Source organism: Meleagris gallopavo, chromosome Z, assembly GCF_905368555.1.
Source record: "Meleagris gallopavo chromosome Z, MGAL_WU_HG_1.1, whole genome shotgun sequence".
Lineage (NCBI taxonomy): Eukaryota > Metazoa > Chordata > Aves > Galliformes > Phasianidae > Meleagris > Meleagris gallopavo.
The window spans coordinates 67922591-67938423 of NC_139435.1; the positions used below are offsets into that span (position 1 = coordinate 67922591).

General features: G+C 39.6%; 1 protein-coding gene across 2 annotated transcripts; it reads right to left on the reverse strand.

Annotated features, from left to right (window-relative positions):
• Positions 1-231: 231 nt before the first annotated feature.
• CAAP1 (caspase activity and apoptosis inhibitor 1) lies at positions 232-15168 on the reverse strand. 2 transcript variants are annotated; one of them, XM_010726154.3, is made up of 7 exons: positions 14969-15168; positions 14776-14844; positions 14354-14554; positions 12552-12636; positions 11587-11662; positions 5703-5773; positions 232-610 (listed from the first exon to the last, which is right to left on the reverse strand). In XM_010726154.3, exons 1-7 carry the CDS (start codon positions 15080-15082, stop codon positions 267-269), a joined length of 960 nt encoding a protein of 319 aa, XP_010724456.3. In that variant the 5' UTR covers positions 15083-15168; the 3' UTR covers positions 232-266. The 2 variants fall into 2 exon arrangements, with proteins under 2 accessions (XP_010724456.3, XP_085068796.1); XM_085212670.1 differs by lacking the exon at positions 14776-14844 and having other exon boundaries at positions 14969-15167.
• Positions 15169-15833: the final 665 nt, after the last annotated feature.

Consider the following 15833-nt stretch of genomic DNA (forward strand, 5'->3'; position numbering starts at 1 on the left):
ACACAGAAAGTTTCATATGAACATGAGGAAAAATCTCTTCACTTTTGAGGGCTACAGAACACTGGAACAAGCTACCCAGAAAGGTAGTGGAGTCTCTTTCTCTGAAGATATTCAAAACGTTCCTGAAGACTTGGCTGTGCAACCAGGGAACCTGCTTTAGAAGGGGGTTGGACTAGATGATTTCCTTAGGTTCTTTCCAACCCCTACAACTATATGAATAAACACAACATCTTTCAAAAGATACTGAGAATTTATTGTAAACAATCTTAGTGCTGTTTTTTTACATCACCAGCTTTCATTAGAGCCTTAATAGCTCTGGCTCTCATTTCAAGCTCAAGGAGCTCTAGCTGCTGTGCTGATGGCTGAACATCTTCTAACGGAGGAACAGCTAAGCTTGCTGCTTTAGACTCCTTTGGGCTAGATTCTGCCAATCCCAGTATCTCATTCACACTTTTCTCAATGTCCTTCTGAAGGTCATCAATCTGACCAGCTCCACTTCTGACAGTGTCTTCTTGCACATCTGGGCTGCCTTCTTCATCACATGGGCCCTCTATGTCACTATCATATGCATCTGCATTTATGCTGAGGACATCACTATCTTCTCCTTTGCCTGCAACACAAATGCAACAACTGTAGTCAGACAGCCAACAGCGATTTTTCTTCACGTTGAAAAAAAATCAATTCTGCTCAAAACACTCCCTATGGAGTATACCAATGGCAGCAAAAAAAATCTAAAAATTTGAGACAACTAATTCCCTTTGTTTTTCTTACTCATCTTTAAAAGCTGATCTAATTTAGACGTGTAAATGCATTTTTATGCCAATTTAAAAGAACGTACAGTATAGCAAAGCTGCAGTATTAGGAAAATGTATTCCTTCATATGGATGGATTTTCCCAATTAAAATGCCATCAGGTTTTATTATCACAACGAAGCAGAACTGATTATTGTTTGTTATCTCTAAAGTAAGCTTAGTTTTCAATACACAGTTTTAAAAATAACGTTTAAGAACTATTTTATTTAGTCTAAAACGAATTAAATACTATGTCAAGAAAAGTACTGAAAGTTTGTAGAAACTCCTACTACAGTATATAAATTCAAAATCTGCCACAGATTTCCAAAATATTTAAGTTACATCAGTAAAAAACATAGGAAAAGCTATGGTATTCGCTTTTAATGTCAGCTAAAAGACGTAGTTCACTAAGAAAATGAATTAGAAGAGGCAGTGCAATAAATTAAAGGATAAAATAAAAGCAAAACTCAGTCAGAGTGTAACTGATCTCAGAATTTGGCTATAGAGAAACTATTGCTTTTGATACTTCGGCCTCAGAAATCATTAGTCTACCGTTCACTGTTTCAAAGAAAAATCATATAGCCAGATGATGAAAATTACTGATTCTACAGGCTTTTTAATTGCACAAAGGCACAGCTGTGTTCCCTCTTAATGAATAGTGGGGATTTAGGCTCAGTATTTTTGAAATATATATAATTTATCATGAATATTCTCAGAAAGCTTTCATTCCTTTATGAACTACTGTAATCTATAATGACTGATATGTAGCAAAAAATCACTTATTAAGTTAACTTATTAGACAGTACTGCAAACCTTGTTATAAAAATTTCTCAGTTCAGTAATGCACACTAATGACAACATTAACAGCAATGGGCAAATAGTAAAACACATGAAATTCCATGTGAACACAAGAAAGCATTATTTATTTATTTATTTATTTTAACATGACGGCAGTTAAACACTGGTTGCCTGAAATAGTCAAGGAGTCTCCTGCCATGGACATATTCAAAGCCCACCTGCATACAATCCTTGGCAATCTGCTCTGGCAGCAGGAGGATTGGGTGCAGATGATTTCAAAAGGTTACTTCTCTAAATCACTCAGTGACTCTGTGATCATTAAAACTAATGTCTCCACATCTGGCTTTAAACGGTTGTCTTTCTCCTAACTTTTAGTTTGGAGGAGAGCTCGTGGTTGGGGTTGCTAGTTTAATCCATCTGTAAATTTGTTTCCTGAACCTTTCATTTATCTATAGGGCTAGAAGAATCATTGATTTGTATGCATCATATAACAACAACAGAACTACTGACATACACAAAACCCAAGCAAGTGATCCCTCTGTGACTGCTGCCTTCAGATACCAGGCAATTACAATTTTTTAATATTCTGAGTATTACTAATGCTGATAATATAGGTGTTTAAATCATTCAACTGCACCAAAGTTCCATCTCAATGTAGAAGGTGTTTGTGGAGGGAGTGGTCAGCTTGAGCTTGCAGGAGTTGTGTGAGAGCAGCACCATCAGGCAGTAATCACATGACTGAGGCAGACATCTCCAGTTGCTCTTACCTGCTTCTGGAACCAGCATGTGGTTTTCTGCACATGCTGGTTCATGAAGGTCCTACATGAAGGTAGGAGCCCTCACAGAAGGTGTCGAGGAGGCTGCCTCCTGTTTCCCCCTCAGCTCATCCTGAGCACGGTGGAGAAAACAGAGCACATCCCCCAGCAGCTGCTCCCTTGCACAGATACACTCCAGTCCCACGTGCAGGCAAGACATCCTTCTGGCACCTCCTCTACATCATCCAGCTCCAGATGTAAGGTGAGCCCAGAAGAGGCCTCAGGGGCTCAAGCAGTAGAGAACGTTTTCCCCATGGGCACTCCATCTTTTGTAGGTGCAGGCCACTCCAATGGCCCTCTGCAGCCAGGGTGTGAAGCTGTGGGAGCTGTTGTCTGAGACAGGTCCAAAGAAGACCATCCACCAGCTCTTCCACTAGACAGCACTTGTCAGCCATGTATGGTGACAGCCACTGGGCGCTCTCTGGTAGCATTACATGTTTCCTCAGGTGTTATGGCCTGGACAAATCAAGCATTTAGAATTCTTGTGTGGAGATAGGGCTGGACTCAGTGATCCTTGGGAGTCCCTGCCAAACTGGGATTTCCTATGAAATAAAGAACCCTGGGGCTGACTTTGGCCACTCCGGTATCCTTGGACTGTGCTTCTGCCCAGCCCTCCAACCACAAGGGACACCCTCCCCTTACATACCAATTCAGAACACCTCAAAATATTCTCAATAAAGGGGTGAACTAACATAATTTACAGACCAAGTTTCTCATGTTACTGCACAGAGACAGTCGAAATGAAATTAGGATGACAGAGAGAAATATCCAGTGTGTCAACTACAAATTAACACGGGTAGTTGTTACATGGTATTCATTGAATGACTGGAATAGCACTGCTGCTGATTAAAGAAAACTGTTTCCTTACACAACAGGTACCTAAAGGTATATCACTAATTTACCCACTTTTGCACTTTCCTATTCTGCCAATCAACACAGTGCTTGACTGTCTCTCCCACTGCATTTTTGCATTTAAAAGGAAAAAAATACAGAATCATACCTCAAAAAGATGAAAATTAAGGATGCTTTCATGCACCAAAGACTCTTTCAGCAGAGAATGGTGTCATGGTAGAACATGACTGCCATTTGTAATAATGAGGCAACAGTGTTTCATCACAGCAGGGACCACTGAAGGCAGAAAAGAATGGTCCCAAAACCTCTGTAAATTTTACATTTGGGGGCTATGGGAAGAAGAAACTATAGTTTAGAGATTCTAGATTTAGGATTGCCACCTGTATAATCTTTACAGATAAGTTTGCTTCTTGCCAGGGACAAACATCAGAGACATCAATAATAGGTTAATCAGGCCTGATTAACCTATTATCACTCATTAACTGATTATCCACTCATTCAAATTGGGTCTCAAATGGTTGTTATAAGGAAACCACAAAACATTAAAAGAGACTTTACATCCCTTGGAAAGAAAGTGAAGGAAATAGGAATGTAAGCAATGTTTCTCCTCTGCCCTCTCATTTGGAGTCTGGGACCCAAGAAGAAGGAAGAATATGGGTCGAGTAAATGACTAGCTGCATAACTGGTGTCACAATCAGAGATTCAGTTTCTATAATCTTGGACAGGCCTCTGAGAGACCAAAAACGTGAGCATCAGACAGAACAAAAATTGAGCAGAAAGGACAAGAGTGTTCTGGGAAGAAAGCCAGCTGGACTGATTAACAGAGCTTTAAAGTAGATTTGAAGGGGATGGAATTCTATGTGACCAAGAAGGGAATGTTGTCACTTTAGGAAATGGTGGGGAAAAAAAACTCAGAATTGTCTCAATGGATCTGATGAGGAATCCTCTGAGAAGGTAACACTGCCGACAGCCTGTCTGAAGTGCATCTACAATGCAGCCTGGAAAATAAGCAGGAAGAGCTGGAAGCCACAGCACAGCTAGAATACTTTGATCTAACTGTGATTACTGAAATGTGGTGGGATGATTTCCCACGATTGAAGAATGGCAATCAAGTGCTACAAGATTTTCAGAAGAGAAAGACAGAGAAAGAGGGTCAAGGGAATTGATCTCTGCGTTAAAAAGTGGATAGAGTGCAAAAAGCTGCCTTTGAGAAACTGTCATGAGCAAGTTGAGAGTTTGTGGGTGAAAAATCAGGGATGAGACCAATAAAGACCAGCTGGCAGCCAGAGTCTACCACATGCCAGCTGAGCAAGGGGAGCCTGTGGATGAGCTTTCTTGCTTCATGCCAGGCTGCAAACAATCCAGGACAGTCCTGGAATGCACTGAGGACAACTTCCTGGTCCACATATTAGACAAGCCAACCAGAAGAGAAGTCTTGCTGGACCTGGGGTTCTCACCAGTGCAGTGGAGCTCATTAAAGAGGTTAAGACTGGGGCTATAGTAATTATGCTCTGGGAGAACAATTTACTGGATGAAATCCCTTGGGAAGCTGTCCTTGCATAAAAAAGGAGAGGAGGAGAACTAGCAACTCTTTAAGGATGCCTTTCTGAGAACACGAGCTCTTTGTCCTGTGGTACAGAAAAACAAGCAAAGTAAGCAGGAAACTGGCATAGCTGAACAAGGACCCACTGGTCAAATTGAGGGAAAAGAAGGACATTTGTAGGGAGTGGAAGCAGGGACATGCGGCCTGGGAAGAATACAGGAATGCTGTCTGGACATGTAGAGATGGGATCAGGAAAGCCAAGGTACAGAATGAACTGATTTGACAATAGATGTGAAAAACAACAAGAAGGGGTTCTAGTACATTGTTGAGAACAGGCAGACCAAGGAGAACTCTGATAAATGAGAAAACTGGCTAGAATAGACATGGAGAAGATATGAAGAACAAACTTTCTCTCTGAGAGATCTGAAGATCTGAACACTTCTGAAGGCAATGACTTCAAATAAAAGATAGCAATTACCACTCCTCATGACTGCCAAGCGCATTTCCATAGAACTCAGCTCTGCATAATCATTCAAAGCAAAGTATCAAAAAGACTGAACATGATTAAGTTACAAGCAGTTCTTCAGCAGTTATCATGTTCTTCTGTGAATGTCAAAACAGAGTAATGTAGTCTCACAATACAAAGTAAAACCAACTATCAAATTGAATAGATGTGGCAGTACTAGCCATCCCCTGCATATAAAAAAAATTGAAATAAACTGAGTTCCTCTTCAGCTGAAACACGAGATATTAAGAGAAAAATGAGCCTTGCAAAAGCATTCAGCCATTTTCTGGAAGCCAAACTACCAAATTCTGAATAGCTGTGGTTTGTTTCTAACCAGAAAAATATTTTAAAATCTCAGTCTAACAGAACTGAAAAGACAAATTTTCTACTCTACATACCTTGTTTTGATTCCTGACCTTCCAGCTTGTCTTCTCTCAAAGAAGAAGTGGAGTCTATGCTGTTGTCCTGCCTGGAAGCAAAAGAAAAGACATTTCAATCTATGTTTTTCACAATGTAAAGAGTACTTTTCAAAGAAACATTAACTAAAGAAATTACATGATGGTAAAGCACCCAGCTCTTCTAAGCATTTGAAAACAAGCTATCATTTTTTATGTCTTCTGAGCTGCAAGGATGAAGTAACTATTTTCAGTACACTGTTGTCTTGCACGATACCAATTCTTACTGATAGTGTCTCCCTAACCATAGAATTTTGTCTGTAAAATTCAGCATAAAATGTCAGAGTTAAATAATTTGAAAAACTATAGTTTCAGTTGCATTTAGATCATATTTACTCTCCTCATTTCAATTAAGAAGCTGTTTTCATTAAGTTATTGTCACCCCACCACCACCCACCTCTTCTGTAATACAGTATCACTTTTTCACTAAGGGCTGCTTCTTAAAAGGAAATGAAACTCAATTGCTAAGTAGTATTCAACTTACATGTTTATTTCTTCAATTTACTGATTTTTGCTCATGACCTGCAAAGTTACACATGCTTTATGTTTGGGATAAGGAAGAGACACTTGTGTGAAGCGTTCACATTCTTCACACATTCTGTACACATATAGACAAAATGAAAATAGTGAAATATACAGAAAGAGAATGAAGGACAGTCCTCAACAAAGGACTCAAAAAATCACAGAAGTAGTTCAGTTGCCATGCTCATTCAGCATTTTGGCAGTATAGCTCCCAATTTTCTACCCTGAATGTCAGTGTGGCTTTGGTTTCAGACAAATGCAACCATTCCACCTGCTGGATCTAAACAGCACTACAGAGAAGACAGAAAGATTCTGGCATCATAGATTTAAACATAACGACTTCAAAAACTTTTCAGTAATACCCTGTAGGCATGTCCCATAACTGGAAAGAAAAACCTGTTTTCCACATGCTCTCAAAGATGGTTTTTCTTTCAGGTGTCCAGTGAGCAAGTCAAACAAAAAAGAGTGTGTCATAAAAGTTCTTGCCAACATGGTCTGAGAGACTGTTATTTTGATGACTATCTCCTTTCCTATGTTAGTAGAGGTTAAAAGTCAACAGATTCACTGCTTCTCCCTTGTTTTCACCCAATGCAACTAAAATGTGTGTGGAATAGTACAGTTATTAAGGAGAACATGCCTGTTAAAAAAAAAAAAAAAAAACAGCTACAAAATACCTGAAGAAAGATCTCTAAAAGTTCTGCACCTTAATTAAGAACCCCTTAAAAGAAATTCACTGCTCAATGTCATTATAATAAAACAGGAAAAAATTATTTACTGTGATACATCTTAGTAGTATGCATCCTTTAAGTTCACTTTCCTACTCAGTCAATGCAAAAAGTGCTCACCCAGTCCTTTCACTTTCTCTGGCCTAGGCAAGGTTGGAAAAGAAAGACTCAATGCAAACTAGATGTTCAAATGCCAAACAGGAAGTTGTATATGTATGGCAATTCCTTTACAAAATAATTTACACTTTGCCTCTTTACAAAGAAAGTTTGCTTATTTATTTTCTACCCAAGTAATCATCTTATACCACAAAAGCCACAGGTGTTGCAAGATGGCTTAGAGCCCTCACCAGCTAAAAGTAAGTTAAGTCCAGGAATTCTACAAATAAATCAGGTTTGCTGTATGCAATGGTCTAGCGAGTCCATGTATACTACTATGGGGAAAACAATCCTTCCAGCATCAGCTTCAGCCAGCAACTCAGAACCTAAGCCTCAGTAGTCCTTTGTTTTTTAAGGCCACATGTTAGCAAAGATCACCAGTTAAACTTGTCCAAGACACTATTACAGTACACTTTCCCATAAATTCCAGGTTTTTGTTCTCCTATCACTTTCTGAGCTCATCACACTCAACTCCTGATTGTGCTCTCTGTCCACTAGTTTATGCTTTTAACAGTAAGTCGCCATAAACACAAAGATCCAGTGAGAAGAACAATGGCAAGCAGACAAATAACATGATCTACACAGAGGGATCACGCTGTTTGAATCGCTACTGGAGTTGTCAGAGGAAAGCAACCAGACAATCTACCTGATAAGAGCAGTAAGGGCACCTTGCGGCCTGCAGTGAGGTTCTGCCTGCAGCAGCAAGGGGTTTGTACAGGGTGCTGGGAAAGAACATTTCAGGACTGTGTAAAACTTAGAGCAGCACATGTTTGAGGGGACTGTGCAGGCCATTTTACAATGTTTGGAGAAAAGATCAAAGATAGGAAAAGAGAGAGTTGAGGGAAGGTTGGAGAAGAACAAGCACATAGGAAATAGAAAAGGAGGTGAAATGGGCCAGGAGATCATCAGCTGATTCCTGGGCAGTACATACATCTTGCACCTGATCAAGTCTACTCTGCTCCCTTGATGAATTCCAGTGCCAACCATTTTCCCAAGTGGCAGGAGTCCACTGTCTATACATGTAACTGCCACAACAGCATGGAGGACTACATCTGACAAGGACCTGCAGAATTGCGCTGCCATAAAATATAATGAAAAACATGCATACAGTACCTCAGGCTAATCTAGCTATCAAATAGGATGAGATATCTGAGAGTCACAATATCAAAGAGACTATAAGATTAAAGGCCAAATACCTGGGAGAGAGACCAGAGTCTGCAAGCACTCAAACTGATGGCCCACAGCCCTGATAGAAACCCAAGAGATTAACAGCCTGAATCAGGTAGTGGGGACAGGATGAACTGCTAAAAAGTTCTCCATGTATGCAAAGAGTGCTGAGCAGCAATAGAAGTGGGGCTGCAAACCTTGAAACCTGCATAGCCAGCAGCTAGAGGGACGTAAGAATTGCTACAAACCTGCCCCTGGAGGGATCCATGTCTTTTTTTAAAAGCAACTCCTAACGATTTTTGTTTTTGTTTTTTTTTTTTTAATATTTAGTCACTCAATTCCCAACTAAAATAAGATTGTGATGTCCCCATAACACCTGCTCATCGCTAAGAGCTGTTCACACTCCACCCTCCCTTGCACATTCTTCATTCTTTTGAACTATCTTGTCACATCTCTACTGGAAAGCAATGTGTTACGTGGAAAAGTCTGAGTTTAAACAAAAAGTTTTCATGAGGAACAAAAGCAAGAGATTTCACATCCAATATCACCCAAAGCTCTGAAGCCAAGTTTCATTGAGGAATTAAGATCACTCATTTCTCAGAAAAGAGTGACCTCTATGGGTTTGAACAATTGCTTGAACTTACCTATATCTATATGAACAGCTACATAAAAAGAAGTTATAAAATGGAAATCACACATCACAAACTGTTGTAAAGTTTCTTCCTGTTGTCTTGACAGGATCACTGATTGTGGCAGAAGCACATTCTTACACAGACTACTGTCAATAAAGAACTCTGGATCCCTACAGTGCTTTCACAGTCCATTTTGTGTTTTTTTGTTTTGTTTTGTTTTAATTTCCCAGAGTTGTCTGGACTGATAGTGAACTGTTACTGTCTCATTTAACAGGTAAGCATTCCACGCCATTTTGTGGCCATCAGAATCAGTTCAGTTCACAGTTCAATTTCATTCTCAGTTTGTTAATATTGCTTACATGGCTTATTTACAATATTTTTCCTAATGATCTATTCTGGGGCACGTGTTTAAGGGCAGCACAATACCATGCCTCCACTAAAGTCAGCAGAGGATATGCTGATCTAAAAGTAAGGCATAACAAATAAATTTAAAATCCCCTTCTTTCATGCACATTAGATTTTTCAAAGCAAAATACTGTTTGCTCACATTATACACATGAACAATCACTGTAAATTATAGTAATATGTTTGTTTAGTACGTTTTATTACTACTGTCAATAATTTGAATATTACATCTATTTTGCAGTAGTAAATACCTTTTTTGAATTAGATTTTTACAAAAAAAAAAATCATACTATTTCAAACCCCTGAACATTTTCAATAGTTTCTTTAGCCAATAAGGTTGTCTTTCCATTTAGTTCTAAAGTTCACTGGCAAAACATGAATCATCAGTAAAGAGATAAATACATTTAAATTACTTATATAAATAGCATTCTATTTTTATAGTTAATATTTTCAACAACCAACAGAGGGTTAAAGACCAAAAGATAAAAATAGTCTCACTAAAGGATTGAACTGACAGCATTCACAAACCATATAAAAACAGCAAAGCAGGGAACACAGTCTCAAATCAGTTCCAAATAGAACTTCAGATGAAACAGATTTATGAAGTATTAAATCACAGGAGAAATACTGAAAATTCACTTCTCTCACTCAATTTTCTAAAAATCTGATGTGTGATGAAATCCGATCAAAGGAAACAATTTTAATGACTTTATAACTTGTTCTGAACAAAAATGTGAGGCTTCTGTTGAATGAGAACTACTGACTAGACATGCAATTTAAAGTATTATCATTATCTTTCCCAAATCTGTTCCTATTCAGTAAATTTGGATGAACTTACCAAAACAGCAACTAACAAGTAAGTACCTTAACAAGCTGACACTAGTATTAAGACCACAATGTCTCAAGGGACTTATTAAGTTTGTGTATGTGTGGACCATCTTTATGAAGATGATCAGGGGGCTGGAGCACCTCCCCTATGAAGACAGGCTGAGGGAGCTGGGCTTGTTCAGTCTGGAGGAAAGAAGGCTGCGGGGTGACATCATTGCAGCCTTTCAGTACCTAAAGGGAGCCTACAAACAGGAGGGGAATCAACTCTTTGAAAGGGTAGATAACTGCAGGACAAGGGGAAAAGGTTTTAAGTTGAGGGAGGGAAGACTGAGTTTGGATGTCAGGGGGAAGTTCTTTACTGAGAGAGTGGTGAGGTGCTGGAACAGGCTGCCCAGAGAGGTTGTGGATACCCCGTTCCCGGATGTGTTCAAGGCCAAGTTGGATGGGGCCCTGGGCAGCCTTGTCTAGTATTAAATGAGGAGGTTGGCAGCTCTGCATGTGGCAGGGGGATTGGAGATCCATGATCCTTGAGGTCACTTCCAACCCTGGTCACTTCCAACCCTGACTGTGAACAAGTCAGCAATCAAAACATAAAAACTTCTAGCTTTCCTACATGCTAATAGTTTTAACTTCTACAGATTCCTATGGACTTAGATTCCTAGAATTTGATACACTGTGGGTGACAACTATTAACACTCTTTTCCCCTTGACTACTTCTTTCAGAATTGTCAGAAAGAGGTTACTCTTTCAATATAGAAGTCATTTAGTAACATACTATGCAAGACTTGTGTCCTTAAAAACAAGTATTTTTTTAAAAAGGTTAAAAAAAAAAACTGGCCTTTGCAAAACTGCAGATGCCAGCCTAAGAATGAGCAACTACAAACCTCGGTACTTCATACTTCAGACATTATGCTACATCCTCAACAGGAACACAGGAACAGTTAAGTGTCAGTGCCGCTCCAACTGGGAGAGGAATGAAGGACCAGAAATAAGGATGGAAGGAAAGCAATACATCTCAGACCAAGAACTCTTTACAAGAAGTTCATGGATTTCAGTGGGAAGAGTTTATCCAATCCACTGTAGTTCAATTGAAAAATGTTAACATGAATCACACAACCTCACTTTTACAGCATATGTTCAGTTATCACAACTCAACTGACAGGAAATAATGCCAGTGTGAAACTCATTTACCTAACATTATCAAAATATGTTTGGATGCAAAATGCTTGCTAGCACTAACAGCTCACTGCCATTTTACCAAAGCAATTATATAATTAAGGTTAAATCAATTGAATCTCTCAACACTACATTTGATCATTCTTCATGAAAAATCCCAGTTTTGTTTTCAAATTAAATTCTAAATTAAGTTTTGAACTATTCTCTTTTACTCACTGACTGACTGATTCACCTCCAGTCTTGTCTTCTCCGTCTCCATCCTCGTCAGTATCAGAATCGGCTCCACTCTTGCCTAGATATACACAATTTCAAACATGCAAGTTTAGGCACCTAGCACAATTAATGCTATATAGTTACCTATATACCTAACGATTAACTCTACTGAAATCTGAAACAGTTGAATCAGATGTTGTGAAGTCAGACGTGGACAGAAAAAAAAGCAAGACACGTGCTAACATGTGGCTAACATTTTTCAGTTACACTATATTATGAAAAAAATTGTTCTTGCTACCATAATATGATAGGCAATAAAAATAAAGCACAGGAGACGTAAGTAGTAGAAGGTACTCTCTACTGTTCAGGATTCAAGTGTTCCACTTAATTGAGAAGACAGTAACAAGTCTACAAATAAATTATGGAGTCCTTAAAAACTAAGTGGAAGTCCAGTAAGATACTGAAACATTGGAACATCATATCCTTAATAAAACTGTATGAACAGTAGAAACTGTGTGTCTCAGTAAGCAGAGACATGCACTAAGAATTCTTTAACTACCCTGAATAATCTAGTGCAACTGTTAATACTATTGATTTGGTATTGTGGTACACAAGACTTCCCTTGCAAAGAACCAGGACGTAACTTAACATTAATTTACCAAAAGTAATGGATTCCAAACAGTGCTTCCATATTCCTGGCTTTGCTTTAGCACATTCAAGTCAAAACCTTTGTTCTTAGTTTGGGTACTAAGGAAAGGAAGATTACATAGTCATGTTTTGAACACGTCCCTAACACTTTCAGAACTACTAGATTTTTTTACCCAAGATTAAAAGGTCAAGACTAGCGTATACACACACATATTTAAACATACATAGCAGTACCTGGAAACACAGGCGCAGTTAAAGGCAGACTACTTTTGCTTTCCTTATTCTCTGTGTACAGTGGTGCCTAAAAGTTTCATTCATACCTTCAAGTATCTTCAACAGTTTTTTTTCAGACAACATCTCCAACTGCTCCAAGCAAAGCCTTTTGATTTCATCCATGGAACAGCTCTAAGACAGACAGACAGACAGGCAGGCCACAGGCTAGTAAACATTTCTGAGGAAAGAATAATTACTAATGTTAAGTAGATCTCCAGCCCTACATAGTAATTCAGAATATAAGTCTATTCACTGTTCTAACCTGCACTGATGTGACTATTGAAGAACATCAGATAGCTGATTCTGGTATAACAACCACCAAAAACAGTTGAGGATTTTCAGTTCATTCGTATTTTGATTGAAAAAAAAAAAAATAAAAAAATCAAGCAATACAGAGTATTTGTTACTTGATTGTTAGGACTTATCACTGCAGCTTTAATATTGATCAGTAGAAATAATGGGACAGAGGTTTAAAGCACAGAAGAGCAAACCGTCTGCAGCCCAGATCATTGGTATTTCTCTGTCATTCAGGAGGAGGTGAACTACATAATTAAGACTGTAAAAACCAAAGCCAATTGTTGAATTTTAATCCAAGTTCACAAATAGAAGTCAACAATGGTACTGACAAAGCACCAAGAGGAACTATGTATCACTGTTTACCATAAAAAAAGAAGTTGTAAAAATACATAAATTGTGATTCACTTCTCATGCTTGATATCACACATTTATTTAGCCTATGGATATTCCAGCTACTTCCACATCTTTTGTACTTCTTGGTGTCCTCAAGGTAAAATAATTTTGCATTTCTAAATGAACTACGACACCATTTACATGTACCAAAATTAATCAGTGCTGAACATCTTATCTAATACACATGATTTCACTGTCAGTTTGGTCCTAACACTACTGTGTAATTTCCTTTCCATATCAGTTATGCCTTTGCCTCTAGTCACACTACTCCTCTTCACCTCTCTCAGATAAGAAATGAATTACACTGCATGCAATTTACTAAGAGCTTAAAACATCTGTCCTGCCTCACTTGTACCAATAACGTGATTATAGATTAAAATAAAAAATAAGACAAAAATTGAAAACCTATTAGTTAACACTAAACTAAAATAGCACAAAAATAGCACTTCACTTGCAGCCTCTCCCTCTGTACAGACTGGTAGCCTTTCGTATTTCCACCAAGTCCTGCTCTTCACAACAGTCAAAAAGCATTCTAAGTCAATAAAACTTTACAGGTACTGCTATTAAATCCAGAAAAGTAACAGCTTCCAGGAACTGTTTATCTAGAAGAGATTTTATGATTTTAAGAAATTTGGATAGCACAAACACAAATCAAGCTTTTATTAATACATCAGAATACTTACTACTGAACACATCAGAATACTTACTACTGAACACATCAGAATACTTACTACTGAACACATCAGAATACTTACTACTGAACACATCAGAATACTTACTACTGAACACATCAGAATACTTACTACTGAACACATCAGAATACTTACTACTGAACACATCAGAATACTTACTACTGAACATGACTGAACTCATTCCACGCAATTAAAACTCCTTTTGCATTTGAATAACAAATACAGACAGGTGCTATAAAAATAGCTGCCCAATTCAGTTACAGCAGCATGGAAAAAAAGAGTAAGCTGTGGAACAACCACATGAAATCTTTAAAAAGTCTCCCTTTCAAAGACCTGATGCAATCTTTATTTAAGAAATATGTAGGCAAATTTTAAGCTGAAAGTCCACTGCACCTGAGAGAGAAATGCGTTTTGCTACATGAGCATTCAAGCTTCTGCAAAGCACACACAAAAAGCCATTTCAGTACCTTTAAAATGTCAGGCAGCATCTTCTGCAGTTTCTTCTCCCCTATGACACAGAAACACTGCTGAAGCATTTCCTTCTTGTCTGCAATGTAGAAGCTGACTGGTTTGAGAGACACGCTGAGATCTAATCCCCCTTCCTCTACATCACTGAGTTGCTCAGGTTCTTCTGTTTTTTCTCCAGATGGCACACTGCATTTTGCTTCCTGAAATCCAAAAGACAAGCTTTCACCTCTTCTAGAAACTCAACACTTTACCGGCGACAGCGACAGGTTTTTGCTTCACAGCCGTGAAACACCTCGAAGTGGAATTCTGAGTTTTCAAATACTGTTTTAACTTCGGAAGCATTACAAAAGGTTTCGGTAACCAAAAACGTTACCAAAAATTGCTGCGCTAAGTGAAACAGTGACAAGACAAAGAAACAAACCTCCCTTCGCACTAACTCGCAGGCTGTCAAACAACTACAGGCATCACCGCAAGGAAGGTCAGCCCGGACCTGCAATGACACCACACGAGCCGCCCACTGAGCAGCCCCGTTACAGCGCGAAACGCCTGAGGAAAAAAGGCACTAAGCGGATTCCCGCCCGCCCTCCCGCAGCCCCCACTGTTCTGCCCGTTACCTCCGGCGCAGCACGGCCGGATTCGGCGCTCCGCCGTTTCCTGTCGCCGCCCGCCGCTCCCTCAGGGCAGCAGGAGCGGGAGCGCCGCCGCTTTTTCTCCTTCCGGCCCGGCATGGCCCGCGCCCGCGCCTCGGCGGCGGCGTCGTAACGCCCCGGCGCGGCCCGGCCCTGCCGCTTCCGCCGCGCAGCCCGCCCTTTCCGGGGTGCAGCCGCCCGCCGCGGTGGCTGAGCGCATTCTCCTTCCGTTCCTCTGCGAGGTTTTTGGTGTCGATGTGCCGGGCTGGATCTCTTAATACACCATTTCTTATTATTTCCAGAGCGTGTTTATGGATATCAGGGCAGTTTTCCCGTAACAGAGCAAGACCGCGATAACAAAATCAAAACATGAGTATAGATTTCTTAGAATAGCGCTTGTACAAACAGTTGCAGAGTACAACCTGTGGAAGCTGGAGGGTCAAGAACAATTGCATACAGGCACCTGAACTCACTGAAATATTTCCTGAAGGTAGCATTCTAGGATGGATTCCCAGGGGTGGTTTGATCTATTAGTAAACTGTTTAAATCCCATAAAATGTCATGGCCTGTCTTGTACTTGCACCCACAATCGATCAGGTGTGAGAGACAGTGATGAAGGCCCTGATCAAAGCTGTTTGTGATTATATGTATCTGAAAATTCATCAGAATTGCAGCGGGATGCGTGCAGCTACAGAGCTGAGTAGGTATACTGATCTGACAAACAAGCTTCCTGGAAACCCAACGAAGTTGAGCTGAGATGAAGCAGAAAAAGCGAGAGCTCCTGGCCACAAAATCTGGCATAGATGATGCAGACATGTATTGTGATGAAGAACTCCTGTGCTGGAAAAGC